This window comes from Rana temporaria, chromosome 1 (genome assembly GCF_905171775.1).
Source record: "Rana temporaria chromosome 1, aRanTem1.1, whole genome shotgun sequence".
Classification (NCBI taxonomy): Eukaryota; Metazoa; Chordata; class Amphibia; order Anura; family Ranidae; genus Rana; species Rana temporaria.
Genome location: NC_053489.1, coordinates 418,636,742 through 418,653,179, shown reverse-complemented (window position 1 = coordinate 418,653,179; position 16,438 = coordinate 418,636,742). Strand labels below are relative to the sequence as shown.

At 43.8% G+C, this 16,438-nt stretch overlaps 1 protein-coding gene across 4 annotated transcripts in view; it reads left to right on the top strand.

Annotated features, from left to right (window-relative positions):
• ANTXR2 (ANTXR cell adhesion molecule 2) overlaps window positions 1-16,438 on the top strand; it is a 362,866-nt gene that overhangs the window by 31,477 nt on the left and 314,951 nt on the right. For all 4 annotated transcript variants that reach the window (XM_040325040.1, XM_040325021.1, XM_040325013.1 and 1 more), the window contains exon 3: window positions 3,061-3,132. In XM_040325040.1, coding sequence (XP_040180974.1) covers window positions 3,061-3,132 — 72 coding nt within the window. The remainder of the gene's footprint in view (window positions 1-3,060; window positions 3,133-16,438) is intronic.

Here is a 16,438-nt window from a genome sequence, read left to right as displayed (position 1 = left end):
ACGTGGCAGGTGACGTGGCCAGGTGACATGGCAAGTGGACAATCCACAACTTGTGGCAGGTGATGTGGCCAGGTGACGTGGCCAGTGGACAACCCACAACTTGTGGCAGGTGGCGTGGCCAGGTGACATGGCAGATGACATGGCAAGTGGACAATACACAACTTGAAGCAGGTGACGTGGCAAGTGGAAAATCCACAACTTATGGTAGGTGACGTGGCCAGGTGATGTGGCAGGTGACGTGGCCAGGTCACGTGGCCAGTGGACAATCCACAACTTGTGGCAATTGATGTGGCCAGTTGACGTGGCAGGTGACGTGGCCAGTGGACAATTCACAACTTGTGGCAGGTAACGTGGCCAGGTGACATGGCAGGTGACGTGGCCAGGTAACGTGGCCAGTGGACAATCCACAACTTGTGGCAGGTGACGTGGCCAGGTGATTTGGCAAGTGCATAATCCACTTGTGGCAGGTGACGTGGCAAATGTACAATCCACAACTTGTGGCAGGTGTCGTTGTCAGGTGACGTGGCAAGTGGACAATCCACAACTTGTGGCAGGTGACGTGGCCAGTTGACGTGGCAGGTGATGTGGCCAGTGGACAATCCACAACTTGTGGCAGGTGATGTGGCCAGGTGACGTGGCAGGTGATGTGGCCAGGTGACGTGGCAGGTGAAGTGGCCAGGTGACATGGCAAGTGGACAATCCACAACTTGTGGCAGGTGACGTGGCCAGGTGACATGGCAGGTGACGTGGCCAGTGGACAATCCACAACTTTTGGCAGGTGGCGTACTCGGCCAGCTCAGTGGCCTTTTTGCAGGACATTAGAGCAGCCCAGGGGGCAAATGCATTCTTGCAACCCAGCCCAGTCTGCCCCAAGGGCCTTGGTACACCTCTGGGTAGAAGTGACATTGCGGGCCGCCGAGGGCCGTTCGCGGGCCGCCGAGGGCCGTTCGCGGGCCGCGATCGGCCCGCGGGCCGCCAAGGGCCATTCGCGGGCCACTACCGGCCCGCGGGCCGCCGCGGCCCACCGGGCATATGCCCGGTATGCCCTATGGCCAGTCCGGGCCTGGGTCCAATGCCGACCCAGAAGACGGGACTTCCTATTACAGAGGTCGCTCAGTAAACAGGAGATTTTCACTGTATGTAATCTGACGGCGCTCGTCCAACCCCCCTCCCCGTTCTCTCCGAGGCAGCCCAAATTGCAGTATTGGCGTATAACACGCACACACACTATTGCAACCGATTTTCAGGGTGAAAAATTGAGTGTTATCCGCCAATAAATACAGTATATATTTCTATACTGCCTACACCTTTTCCCCACCCCGATTTAATTGCTGAACTTAATTACACAGCTCAATAACAGATACATGATTGCTATCAATGTGGTGGTCTGCCTATAATCTAGTGATTTTAAGCAGACCTTGCAGTAAAATTGTAAGGTCTGCTTGTTCAGTGTCCCCCCTCCTCCATCCTAAAATGCTGCGAAAAAAAAAGAGAGAAAACACCAGTGGTGGGAAAAGTTAGGTTACCATCCTTCCAATGAGATCCTGGGACATGAGGATTAGCCCAAATTTCACAAGAAAATGTTACTGCACTGTGTCATATTGGGGATATGGTCTACCTGGCATTACTTGGACTCCAGACTGAATGCTGGATAGATCATATCCCCCAAGATGACACTGAAGGATGGTGACATCATGCCCTACTGTATGGAAGTTGGGAGTACGTTTTTTTTTTCCCCTCCAGTGGTTTGTTTCTTCTATTATTTTTTATCAATTTGAGATGGGAGCACACAAGTGCAAAGTCTTCTTTAAGTTGTGCACCTGTCTTGCATGCCGTTGATAAATTAAACATACGGCTGTCATAGGAAATAACAATGGTTATCCACATAATACTCTGCGCAAAAATATTATTGTCTTTTGCCAGAGCAGTACAAATGTCTGGGCAGGTCCTGGACTAGTCCTGGCCAGGCAGCACCATTGAGAACGCTTGTTTACCTGTATGTGAGGTTGGTAGTGGTTTTTCACAATTTGGTCAGAAGGAGAGCAAAGCTAGTGGGATTGGGCTTTAATGTTAAATAAACAGTAACCCTTTAAAGGTAACCCTTGACATAAATCTGGAAACATCCATTACTTAGGTTTTGGGCACCATATTGATCCTGGCTTTACTACTAAGTTACTGATTTGAAGAAAAGTTATGAATGATATTCCTGGAGCTTGTACCTTTAAAACCAAGTGGACAATAGCAATTCCCATTTTTCGAAACTTTTACAGAAGGAAACCTGTAGGCTGTCATTGCTGAAAATACTAGTTGCCTGACTGCGTTGCTTTTATTCTTTGAGGCTAGATTCACACTGCTGCGAATTCAAAATTGCGGTAAAATCGTGATTTTACCGCGATTTTACGGCTGCGTTTTTGCCGCGATTTTGCGGCTGCGTTTTTGCCGCGATTTAAGAGACATCTGTGCAGGGTTCAATGTAAATCGCGGCCTGAAATTGCAAAAAGTAGTACAGGAACTACTTTATGAAATCAGTGCAGCGGCGTCGCACCGATTAGGACAGTGCCATTGCCGGCAAATGCCGCCGATTTGAGATGCGATTTAACATGTGAAATCGCATCTCAAATCGTACCAAATCGTACCCAGTGTGAACCTGGGCTGAGTCATAGATCTGGAATAAGCGTGCAGCAGTTTGTGTCTGAGTGAGTGAAGTAGTGAAGTCAAATTTCTGGATGTGCCTACTTTTTCCAAACCAGTATTACCGATAGTACAATGGATCAGCAAGAGAGCCAGACATTAAACCCTCAGAACCAAATGCCTGCAGATGATCCAATATTCTGTAAGCTGTATATTATATTATATTGCTTTATATTTCTAGATCTATCTATCTATCTATCTATCTATCTATCTATCTATCTATCTATCTATCTATCTATCTATCTATCTATCTATCTATCTATCTATCTATCTATCTAATCTGTATAAAACATATTTTTACTTGCAGCCTTGTCATGTAATATAATATATATATTGGTGCTTTTATATTTTTTTTATTTTTTTTATAAGGTCGGGGAGTGTGGCAAATAACTGGATAGAGATCTATCAATTTGTGGAAAGTCTAACCCAGAGATTTGTAAGGTAAGCATAATTTTTCTGTTTCAAACAGTTGGTCTATGAGGAATATACCTCCAAAATTGTAACTGAAGGAACATGGGTCACTCCTGCCTCTATTGAGGTTACTTGAGCAGCAACAGGTTCATAGTCATCACAAGGGCAAATGTTCCCTAAAGCTGGGTACACACTTTACAATTTTCTGTAAAAAAAAATTCCTTCAGATTTACCAAAACCATATAATATGAGGTCAAACCTTAATGTATGCAATCAGGCAGACCCTTTCACTACATGGTTTTGGTAAATCTAAAGGAAATCAGACAACAAAAATGGTATTGTGTGTATGGAGTCTTAGGCTCATACACTATACAATCTGATTGAACAATGTCTTTGGGAAATAGATGTATGAGTGCTGCCAGCATTGCTGCAGAGGTTGAGGGGATGGGGTTCAGCCTGTCAGAGCTTTGACCATACACTGCACACTGCATCAAATAGGTCTGCATGGCTGTCATCTCAGAAGGAAGCCTCTTCTAAAGATGATCCACAAGAAATCCCTGAAACCAAGCAAACTAAGGACATGGATTACTGGAACCATGTCCTGTGGTTTGATGAGACCAAGATAAACATATTTGGTTCAGATGGTGTCAAGCATGTGTGGGGGAAACCAGGTGAGGAGTAACAAGACAAGTGTGTCTTGCCTACAGTCAAGCATGGTGATGGGAATGAAAAAAGGAGCCTAATGCCGCGTACACATGATCATTTTTCGGCATGAAAGAAAGCATCGTTTTTCAGCATGTCCAAAAAACAAAGTTTTTCCAACTTCATCATTAAAAACGACATTGCCCATACACTATCGTTTAAAAAAAATCATGAACAAAGCGCGGTGACGTACAACACATACAACGGCACTCTAAAGGGGAAGTTCTATTCGCCTTTGGGCTGCTTTAGCTGATTCCTTGTTAGTAAATGCGTCGGCGCTTCGAGGCCTACAGGTAACTGACTGCGTTTTGTACCATTTTTTTGTCTGTTACAGCATGATGAATGTGCTTACTCCATTATGAACGGTAGTTTTACCAGAACGAGCACTCCCGTCTCATAACTTGCTTCTGAGCATGCGCGGGTTTAAAACTTTGTTTTAGCCCACACACGATCATTTTTTACAAACCGAAAAACCAAATTTTTAAAAATGACGTTAAAAAATGTTCGAATTTTTTTTGGTCGTTTTTCAGAAACTCAAAAACGATGTGCAGCCCACACACGATCATTTTAAATGACGTTTTTAAAAACAACGTTTTCTTTCATGCCGAAAAATGATCGTGTGTACGCGGCATTAGGCTAAGGTTGGGACTTTGAATTGAGGCAATAACTATATATGCCTCCATCCCCGATAACTTGAATGGAAAAACTAAAAGGTGCGACTTTTATTGAAGCACACTACTGAATTATATGAACCAAAATATAGTAAAAATTATTTTATTAAAACAAAGAGAGCATGACATATACATAATAAGATAGTGTGGTAATACTCATGGGTTTCAATGATAACAATCTAGATATTACATAATAGTACATGATTAGTCCAACAATAACACACATGGTAATGTATAGTGATTGTGGGTCTCAGTACATAAAATCTGGAGAGTACATGATAATACATATTTATCTCAGGTTAACAACCATAGTAATAAATCTTAGATATGTGAACTGGCTTTGTAGTGGTAACATATAGACAGGAAGGTAGTAATATATTGGTTCATTAAAGTAGAATATTGAAATGCAGATATTGAACATATACACTGTGACAAATCATCATATAACGACTCTACGCGTTTCGTGTTCACTTTAACACTCATCAGGAGCAGATACACAGTATGAAGGTATCTATAATAGAAAAAAATGCCAATCACTCTCACCTAGTTGTAATATATTACAACTAGGTGAGAGTGATTGGGACCTTAGTTGTTCCCCCTCTTTTCTATATTTTCTATAACCTTAACTACCTTATTACTATGGCATTTTTTTCTATTATAGATACCTTCATACTGTGTATCTGCTCCTGATGAGTGTTAAAGTGAACACGAAATGCGTAGAGCCGTTATATGATGATTTGTTACAGTGTATATGTTCAATATCTGCATTTCAATATTCTACTTTAATGAACCAATATATTACTCCCTTCCTGGCTAAGCATGTCTCCAGACCTAAACCCTATTGAGCATCTATGGGGCATCCTCAAATGGAAGGTGGAGGAGCGCAACATCCACCTGCTCCTTTATGTCATCATGGAGGAGTGGAAGAGGACCCCAGTGGCAACCTGTGAACCTCTGGTGAACTCCATGCCCAAGAAGGTTAAGGCTGTGCTGGAAAATAATGGTAGCCACACATAATATTGACAAAATAATGGTGGCTAAATTTGAAAATTTTCACTTAGGGGTGTACTTATCTTTGATGCCAGCGGTTTAGACATTAATGGCTGTGTGTTGAGTTATTTTGAGGGGACAGCAAATTTACACTGTTATACAAGCTGTACACTCACTACTTTACATTGTAGCAAAGTGTAATTTCTTCAGTGTTGTCACATGAAAAGATATAATAAAATATTTACAAAAATGTGAGGGGTGTACTCACTTTTGTGAGATACTGTATCAGAAATATGTAGTCATAATAATGTTGTCAACGTGCAATAGGATGCAACGTTACTGGCCGGATGTCCAGGTAAGAAACTTTGCAATAGATATACAGCAAATTATTTTCTTATAGAAAACTGTACATAATAGGGTTCATTTACTAAAGTTGGAGAGTGCAAAATCTGGAGCAGCTCTGCATAGGGACCAATCAAATTCCAGGTTTTTTGTCAAAGCTTAATTGAACAAGCTGATTAACTATCATGCACAACTGCACCAGATTTCGCACTCTCCAGGTTTAGTAAAAATTCCCCATTGTGTCATGATGCCAAACATACTAAAAACATTGATTTTGGGTTGATATGCACTTAAAGTTTGTAGCAGTCAAAATTTAATTTATTTTGCTTTGCACCTTTATCTTTGCTGAATTAAATTGTTTTTTGTTTTTGGGGACTCGCTTTTGCATTATAGTCCAACCCAAAAATACTGTACCTAACATAATGATAATAAAAAATTTTTACTTTTTGGAACAATATTGGACATATTGCTCAACAATGTAACTAAACCCACCTATCCTTTAACCACTTAAGCTCCGGACCAATACGCTGTCTAAAGACCAGAGGTGTTTTTACAATTTGGCAATGCGCTGCTTTAACTGGTAATTGCGCGGTCATGCAATGTTGTACCGAAACGAAACTTGCGTCCTTTTCTTCCCACAAATAGAGCTTTATTTTGATGGTATTTGATCGCCTCTGCGATTTTTATTTTTTGCGATATAAACGCAAAAAGACCGTAAATTTTGAAAAAAAATGATTTTTCTTATAACAAAAAGTAAAAAAAATCGAATAAACTAAATTTTAGTCAAACATTTAGGCCAAAATGTATTCAGCCACATGTCTTTAGTAAAAAAAATCGCAATAAGCGTATATTTATTGGTTTTCGCAAAAGTTATAGCGTCTACAAACTAGGGTACATTTTCTGGAATTTACACAGCTTTTATTTTATGACTGCCTATCTCATTTCTTGAGGTGCTAAAATGGCAAGGCAGTACAAAACCTATCACAGTTTTGAAGGCCATAAAATGCCAAGATGTCACACAACCCCCCCAAATGACCCCATTTTGGAAAGAAGACACCCCAAGCTATTTGCTGAGAGGCATGTTGAGTCCATGGAATATTTAATTTTATGGCCCCAAGTGATTGAATAATGACCAAAAAAAAAAAAATGGGCATATGTGGAATTGCACCCCAAAATACATTCTGCTGCTTCTCCTGAGTACGGGGATACCACATGTGTGGGACTTTTTGGGAGCCTAGCCGCGTACGGGACCCCGAAAACCAATCACCGCCTTCAGGATTTCTAAGGGCATAAATTTTTGATTTCACTCCTCACTACCTATCACAGTTTCGAAGGCAATAAAATGCCAAAACAGCACAAAACCCCCCCAAATGACCCCATTTTGGAAAGTAGACACCCCAAGCTATTTGCTGAGAGGCATGTTGAGTCCATGGAATATTTAATTTTTTTGCCCCAAGTCACTGAATAATGACCAAAAAAAAAAAAATACAAAACGTTGTCACTAAATGATATATTTCTCACACATGCCACGGTTATATGTGGAATTGCACCCCAAAATACATTCTGCTGCTTCTCCTGAGTACGGGGATACCACATGTGTGGGACTTTTTGGGAGCCTAGCCGCGTACGGGACCCCGAAAACCAATCACCGCCTTCAGGATTTCTAAGGGCATAAATTTTTGATTTCACTCCTCACTACCTATCACAGTTTCGAAGGCAATAAAATGCCAAAACAGCACAAAACCCCCCCAAATGACCCCATTTTGGAAAGTAGACACCCCAAGCTATTTGCTGAGAGGCATGTTGAGTCCATGGAATATTTAATTTTTTTGCCCCAAGTCACTGAATAATGACCAAAAAAAAAAAAATACAAAACGTTGTCACTAAATGATATATTTCTCACACATGCCACGGTTATATGTGGAATTGCACCCCAAAATACATTCTGCTGCTTCTCCTGAGTACGGGGATACCACATGTGTGGGACTTTTTGGGAGCCTAGCCGCGTACGGGGCCCCGAAAACCAAGCACTGCCTTCAAGATTTGTGTGAGTGAAATCAAAAATTTATGTCCTTAGAAATCTTGAAGGCGGTGCTTGGTTTTCGGGGTCTCATACGCGGCTAGGCTCCCAAAAAGTCCCACACATGTGGTATCCCCGTACTCAGGAGAAGTAGCAGAATGTATTTTGGGGTGCAATTCCACATATAACCATGGCATGTGTGAGAAATATATCATTTAGTGACAATGTTTTGTACATTTTTTTATTTTAATTTTTTTTGGTCATGATTCAATCACTTGGGGCAAAAAAATTAAATATTCCATGGACTCAACATGCCTCTCAGCAAATAGCTTGGGGTGTCTACTTTCCAAAATGGGGTCATTTGGGGGTTTTTTGTGCTATTTTGGCATTTTATGGCCTTCGAAACTGTGATAGGTAGTGAGGAGTGAAATCAAAAATTTGCGCCCTTAGAAATGCTGAAGGCGGTGCTTGGTTTTCGGGGTCCCGTACGCGGCTAGGCTCCCAAAAAGTCCCAAACATGTGGTATCCCCGTACTCAGGAGAAGCAGCAGAATGTATTTTAGGGTGCAACTCCACATATAACCATGGCATGTGTGAGCAATATATCATTTAGTGACACATTTTTCTTTTTTTTTTTTTTTTTCTCATTATTCAATCACTTTGGACAAAAAAAAAAAAAATCAATGGACTCAACATGCCTCTCAGCAGTTTCCTTGGGGTGTCTTCTTTCCAAAATGGGGTCATTTGGGTTTTTTTTGTGCTATTTTGGCATTTTATGGCCTTCGAAACTGTGATAGGTAGTGAGGAGTGAAATCAAAAATTTACACCCTTAGAAAGCCTGAAGGCGGTGATTGGTTTTTGGGGTCCCGTACGCGGCTAGGCTCCCAAAAAGTCTCACACATGTGGTTTCCCCGTACTCAGGAGAAGCAGCAGAATGCATTTTGGGGTGTAATTCCACATATGCCCATGGCATGTTTGAGCAATATATCATTTAGTGACAACTTTGCGCAAAAAAAAATATATATATATATATATATTTATATTTCCCGCAACTTGGGTCAAAATCTAAAATATTCCATGGACTTAAGATGCCTCTCAGCAAATAGCTTGGGGTGTCTACTTTCCAAAATGGGGTCATTTGGGGGGGTTTTCAATTGTCCTGGCATTTTATGCACAACAATTAGAAGCTTATGTCACACATCACCCACTCTTCTAACCACTTGAAGAAAAAGCCCTTTCTGACACTGTTTGTTTACATAAAAACATATTATTTTTTTGCAAGAAAGTAAAGTTGAACCCCCAAACATTATATATTTTTTTAAAGCAAAGGCCCTACAGATTAAAATGGTAGGTGTTGCAAAAAAAATTTCCACACAGTATTTGCGCAGCGTTTTTTCAAACGCATTTTTTGGGGAAAAAATACACTTTTTTTTATTTTAAAGCACTAAAACACACTATATTGCCCAAATTATTGATGAAATAAAAATTATGATCTTAGGCCGAGTACATGGATACCAAACACGACATACTTTAAAATTGCGCACAAACGCGCAGTGGCGACAAACTACATACATTTTTAAAAGCCTTTAAAAGCCTTTACAGGTTACCACATTAGATTTACAGAGTAGGTCTACTGCTAAAATGACTGCCCTCGATCTGCCCTTCGCGGTGATACCTCACATGCATGGTGCAATTGCTGTTTACATATGACTCCAGACCGACGCTTGCGTTCGTCTTTGCGCAAGAGCAGGGGGGGACAGGGATGCTTTTTTTTATTTTTTTATTTTTTTATATATTTATTTCGCTTTTTTTATTTTATTTGTTAACTGTTCCTTCCATTTATTTATTTTTTTACCATTTTTATTGTTATCTCAGGGAATGTAAATATCCCTTATGATAGCAATAGTTAGTGACAGGTACTCTTTTTTTTTTTTTAAATGGGGTCTATTAGACCCTAGATCTTTCCTCTGCCCTCAAAGCATCTGACCACACCAAGATCGGTGTGATAAAATGCTTTCCCATATTCTCAATGGCGCCGTTTATATCTGGGGGGGGGGACATTCCCTCCCACTGAATGTAAAAGCAGTCTAGAGGCTAATTAGCCGCTAGGACTGCTTTTACATGAAAGCCGACCGCTGGCTGAAAAGAATGATACCAAGATGATGCCTAAACCCGCAGGCATCATTCTGGTATAACCATTCAAAGTCCTGCAACATACCAGTACGTTGATGGTTCTTGTTGGACATGTATTGTAATCTTTTTTTTTTTCATGCAGTCTGTTGGCTGAACAAAAAAAAGATTGATCGGTGGGTATGCCCACCATTAGAATACCTCCCTTCATCCACCCACTTCTAATGATGGGCATACATGCACCATTTATATATGCCGAAGCATGGGGGCATCCTCCCGCAAAAAAGTTATGCCGCGTACGGTCGGACTTTTCTATGCCGCGTACACACGGTCGGACTTTTCTATGCCGTGTACACATGGTCAGACTTTTCCACAGGAAAGCCTCCGTAGGAATGTCAACCGTATGTACGCGGCATTAGGAGCAAAATCGCTCCTCCGCCCCTAATGCCCCCATGCTCCGGCATATATGCTCTTTTTTGAACTGTAGTGGTGAAATCACCTCCTACAGCATTGGAGTCGCGGCTTTATATATCGTGGGAGCAAACGCTGTTGCTGTCACGCTAAATAAATCCGCACTGCAACTGAATGGCGTACCTGCTAAGCAAATGATGGTTAACATTAAAACAAAGTAACATTCCAGTATAACAGTAAGATCATACCATACCTGCAAAGCAAATACCTATAAAAAAACATAGTAAAAAATAAAACATTTTTTAACGCAACCTGTGCCTAAAATATATATATATGCCAAAGCATGGGGGCATCCTCCCGCAAAAAAGTTATGCCGCGTACGGTCGGACTTTTCTATGCCGCGTACACACGGTCGGACTTTTCTATGCCGTGTACACATGGTCAGACTTTTCCACGGGAAAGCCTCCGTAGGAATGTCAACCGTATGTACGCGGCATTAGGAGCAAAATCGCTCCTCCGCCCCTGCTGCCCGCATGCTTCGGCATATATGCTCTTTTTTTTAACTGTGGTGGTGAAATCACCTCCTACAGCACTGGAGTCGCGGCTTTATATATCGTGGGAGCAAACGCTGTTGCTGTCAAGATAAATAAGTCCGCGCAACAGCTGAATGGCGTACCTGAAAACAGTAAAATAAATTACATACCTGAAAAGCAAGCATGAAAAAACATAACAACAATAAAACTTTGCAGAATAGAATACAGTAAAAAAGAGCAGAACAATAGAGAGAGAATAGAGAGGGAGAGAACAATAAAACGACAACTATTTTTGGTTTTTTTATTTTATATTTTTTTGTGTGTTTTTATTTTTTACTTTTTTTTTTTTTTTTTTTAACACTTTTTTTTGTAACTGTGAACTGTAACTTCAACTTTTCGGTTCCAGGTTTGGGTCTCTCAAAATGCGATGGCATCTTGGGAGACCCTGTGTGAGTGTGCCTAGCCTGTGAAATGTTTCACCCTACACTAATAATTAACGTGTGTGTGGAAGCGTTCAAAACATTCACCAATACAAAGACCAGGATTGCCAGGACATTTGGGACAAAAATAACGGGTGTCACGCCTAAATCCGCGCTTGGTACAGACACGACATTTTCTTTGGGGGGCTCGTTGGGTAGGGGTACTCGGGAGGACATAAGAAAAATGCCTCTCATGCAGTCGGCTTACTGCATTTGGTAGGAGATGGTGAGGTACAATACCGCCTGGATACAGGAGTTCTGTGATGATATCCCTCTGGAATTGAAGGAAGGATTCATTCCGTCCTGAAGCTCTGTATACGACATGAGCATTCAGTAGAGCCAATTGAAATAAATGTAGAGACACTTTTTTGTACCAGCGTCTCGTCTTACGGGCAATATGATACGGCGCCATCAACTGGTCGTTGAGGTCCACCCCTCCCATATTAAGGTTATATTCGTGGACACAGAGGGGTTTCTCCACAACACCAGTCGCCGTACGAATTTGGACTGTCGTGTCTGCGTGAAGGGTGGTAAGAACGAAAACATTCCTATTGTCCCGCCACTTCACAGCGAGCAAATTTTTACATCTGCAGCAGGCTCTCGCCCCCGGCCTAACACGGGCATCTACAAGCCGCTGGGGGAAGCCCCGGCGATTAGGTCGCACGGTGCCACATGCTCCAATCTGTTGATCAAATAAGTGGCTAAAAAGTGGCACGCTGCTGTAAAAATTGTCCACATACAAATGGTACCCCTTTCCGAATAAGGGTGACACCAAGTCCCAAACAATCTTGCCAGCGCTCCCCATGTAATCTGGGCATCCTTCCGGCTCTACCTGACTATCTTTTCCCTCGTAAACCCTAAAGCTCCATGTGTAGCCTGTGGCCCTGTCACAGAGCTTATAGAGCTTGACCCCGTATCTGGCACGCTTGCTGGGAAGGAACTGTTTGAAAGACAAGCGGCCAGCAAATTTAATCAGGGACTCATCAACGCATACAACCTGCTGGGGATTAAACAAGGCTGCAAAACGTTCGTTGAAATGGTTTACGAGGGGCCGAATTTTGTAGAGCCGGTCAAATTCAGGGTCTCCACGTGGACGACAAAGTGCATTGTCACTGAAATGCAGGAACCGCAGGATCGCCTCGTATCGTCTCCTGGCCATGTGAGCAGAGAAAATGTACATATGGTCAATCGGATGTGTGGACCAATACATCCGCAATGACGGAAATTTGTGTATGCCCATGTTGAGGGTAAGGCCCAGAAAGGTCTTAAATTCGGAAACCTCGAGAGGTTTCCATTCTTTGGCAAGGCGAGACTGGGGGTTAGCGGCGATGTAAGTACCAGCATATAAATTGGTCTGGTCCACAATAGATCTATAGAGATCTTCCGTGAAATACAGCGAATAAAAATCAAGTGACATAAAGTTCGCTGTATCCACCTGAATACCGGGTTGGCCAGTGAATGGGGGAAGTACAGGTGCTGTAGAAGTGGTGGGGACCCAATCAGGATAGGCAAATTCTACAGGAAGGGCACTATGGGCACGACGGGCCTGTCTCTGTCTTTTTCTTGGTGGCAGCGGGACACTACTTGTGCTTGCCACATCGCCAGCTTCAACTGCACTTATGGGACTCGCCACGTCACCAAGTGTTACTGCAGTGCTGGATAAACGACCAGGGTGTACTAGGCCGCTGGTGCTTGCCAATTCACCAGAAGGAATAGCGGCGCTAGTACTGGATCTCTGCTCCATACGAGGGTCCTGCGGTTCTTGCTGCTCAACAACATCAGAATGGGATCGGGTACGCCTGGCCTTAGCAGGGACCTCAACTTCGTCGTGCGAGCTATCTGACATGGAGCCGCTGTCGTAAATGGGTTCATATTCTGAGCCAGAATCTGTCAGATGCGTGACCTCCTCCTCTTCACTATCTGACATGCACATGAACTCCAAGGCCTGCTTATCATTGTACCTTCGGTTTGCCATTTTGGACTCTAAATTTAGTGGTACAATGGTAAGGATTCACAGGTAAAAAAAGCACCTGACTATAGAAAAGCAAATGTAGAAAACGCTTCAAAAAAAACTGTAAGCGATCGCAGGGATCAGGCCTGTCTCTGCGAACGCTGCAGTTATGTGTCTTGTGTTTTGTAAGTGACAGTGATCGATCGATACTGCACTTGGGTGGGTTGGGCTGGGCAGAGGGGGGAAAACGCAGGTGCTAGCGGGTATCTGGGCTGATTCCGCTAACAATGCGTTTTTGGGTACCCTAAACTGCTGGGTACGCTAGTATAGATCTGATCAGATCAGGTATCGATCCGTTCAGATCCTATACCACTAAGGGGGGTGTATGCTTAGCGAGTGGGTGTAAGCGGTACTGGCTCTAACCTAACGCTGCCTGGGGTGACGCAGACCCTGACTGGCGCTAAAATTAAATTTATATCACCCGCCGGGTGATCAGGGGGTTAAACCTATTGGGTTATATACGGCGGGTGCTCTGATGCTATAAACAGCAAACTAACCAACCAGCGTCAACCGTAACACTTATACGGTGATCACTGGTGAAAGGGTTAACTAGGGGGCAATCAGGGGGTTAAAACCTTTATTCGGTAATATATGGGGGTACCTAACGCTTTCTAAAAACCTGGTGGCGAACCTAAAATAACTAAATAACTAACTGGCTAACCACGTCACCAGTGACACTTATACAGTGATCAGTGGTGAAAGGGTTAACTCTAGGGGCAATCAGGGGTTAAAACCTTTATTTATGGGGGTACCTAACGCTATATAAACCTGGCGGCGAACCTCAAAAAAAACTAACTGCCTAGCGGCAACAGTGACACTAATACAGCGATCAGAAACCGATCGCTTAGTGACACTGGCAATAGGGGTGAAAGGGTTAACTCTAGGGGCAATCAGGGGTTAAAACCTTTATTTATGGGGGTACCTAACGCTATATAAACCTGGCGGCGAACCTCAAAAAAAACTAACTGCCTAGCGGCAACAGTGACACTAATACAGCGATCAGAAACCGATCGCTTAGTGACACTGGCAATAGGGGTGAAAGGGTTAACTCTAGGGGCAATCAGGGGTTAAAACCTTTATTTATGGGGGTACCTAACGCTATATAAACCTGGCGGCGAACCTCAAAAAAAACTAACTGCCTAGCGGCAACAGTGACACTAATGCAGCGATCAGAAACCGATCGCTTAGTGACACTGGCAATAGGGGTGAAAGGGTTAACTTTAGGGGCAATCAGGGGTTAAACCTTTATTGGGGGGGGGTAGGGGGCTACCCTGGACCTAAAGGGGCCTAAACCTAACTGCCCTGACACTTTTTTCTGTCACACTGACACTAAAAGCAGTGATCAGAAAATAAATGATCACTGCAATCAGTGACACTGTGACAGGGGGTGATCTGGGGGTGCTGGGGGGGTGATCGGGGGGGGTTATGTGCCTATGTGTGCTGTGTCAGTGTGCTGTTGGTGCAACTCACAGTACTGACGTCTTCTCTCCTCTGGAATCAAACGAAAAGACCGCCAGAGGGGAGAAAACGTCACTTCCTCCCTGCCTGTGTTTACAGTTACACAGGCAGGGAGGGCTCTGCTGCAATCCGATTCGCCGAGGGAGATCGAGAGGGGACGGCTGGAAACCAATAGCCGCCCCCTCCTCCCGGACCTCCCGTACACCGTTCCCGGCCGCCGCATGTACCGGAGGGGGTCCCGATCGGACCCCCGAACCGAGGTAAGGCGGGGACGTACCTATACGCCCATGTGCCTGTACGTGCCATATTGTGGACGTATATGTACATGCGGTGGTCGGGAACTGGTTAAAGGGGTTGTAAAACTAGAAGGTTTTTTAATCTTAATGCATTCTATGTACAGGTATTAAGATAAAAAGCCCTCTGTATGCAGCAGCCCCCCTCAGTCCCTCTAACACTTACATGAGGTCCCTCTCTGTCCAGCGATATCCACGAGTCCCTCATCCATCTGAGATTCTCCCTCCTGATTGGCTGAGAAACAGCAGTGGCGCCATTAGCTGCAGCTGCTGTCTATCAAAGTCAGCTAGCCAATCAGAAGAGAGGGGGGACAGGGCCAGGTCGTGGCTCCGTGTCTGAATGGACACAAGGAGCTGTGACTCGGCTCAGGTGCCCCCATAGTAATCTGCTTTCTATATGGGCACTCGACAGGAGGGAGGGGGCAGAAGAACAGAAGAGGGATCCGAGAAAAGGAGGATCCAGGCTGTTCTGTGCAAAACCACTGCAACAGAGCAGGCAAGTATAATATGTATGTTATTTTTATAGGGAAAACAAAACTAGACTTTACAATCATTTTAATCTGGAGTTGCCATGGTATTGCACATGTGAACAGTTATGACACCAGACATTTGATGGCTTGACAATTTGGTAGAGAGCAAAGAAAACTCTGAGGCCCCGTACACAAGGCCGAGGAACTCGACGTGCCAAACACATCGAGTTCCTCGGCCAGTTCAGCCCTGAAGCCGCCGAGGAGCTCGGCGGGCCGAGAGCTCCCATAGAACAACGAGGAAATAGAGAACATGTTCTCTATTTCCTCGTCGAGCTCCTCGTCGGCTTCCTCGGCCGAAAGTGTACACACGACCAGTTTCCTCGGCAGAATTCAGCCAGAAACTCGGTCGGAAGCTGAATTCTGCCGAGGAAACTGGTCGTGTGTACGGGGCCTCACAGTTATCATTTCCCGACTTGCTTTGACTGTAAAGCCTCGTACACACGACCGGTTTTCCCAGCAGGAAAACTGCCAGGAGAGCTTTTGGCCGTGTGTATGTTTCCTCGCAGTTTTCCCATCAGGAAAACAGATGGGAATCCCGGCGGGAAAATAGAGAACCTGCTCTTACCTATGGTATACAATAGATCTACTACTTACCTATGGGAAACACTGCGAGGCAGTGCCGATGGAGCATACACATGGCCGGGATTCCTGCTCAAAACTCCATGGCAGTTTTCAGCCAGGTTCTCGGTTTTCCCCTTGGTTTTCTCTGCAGACTTTTTACCGCCGAGAAAGCCGAGCGTGTGTACAGGGCTTGACTGTTTAGGTCA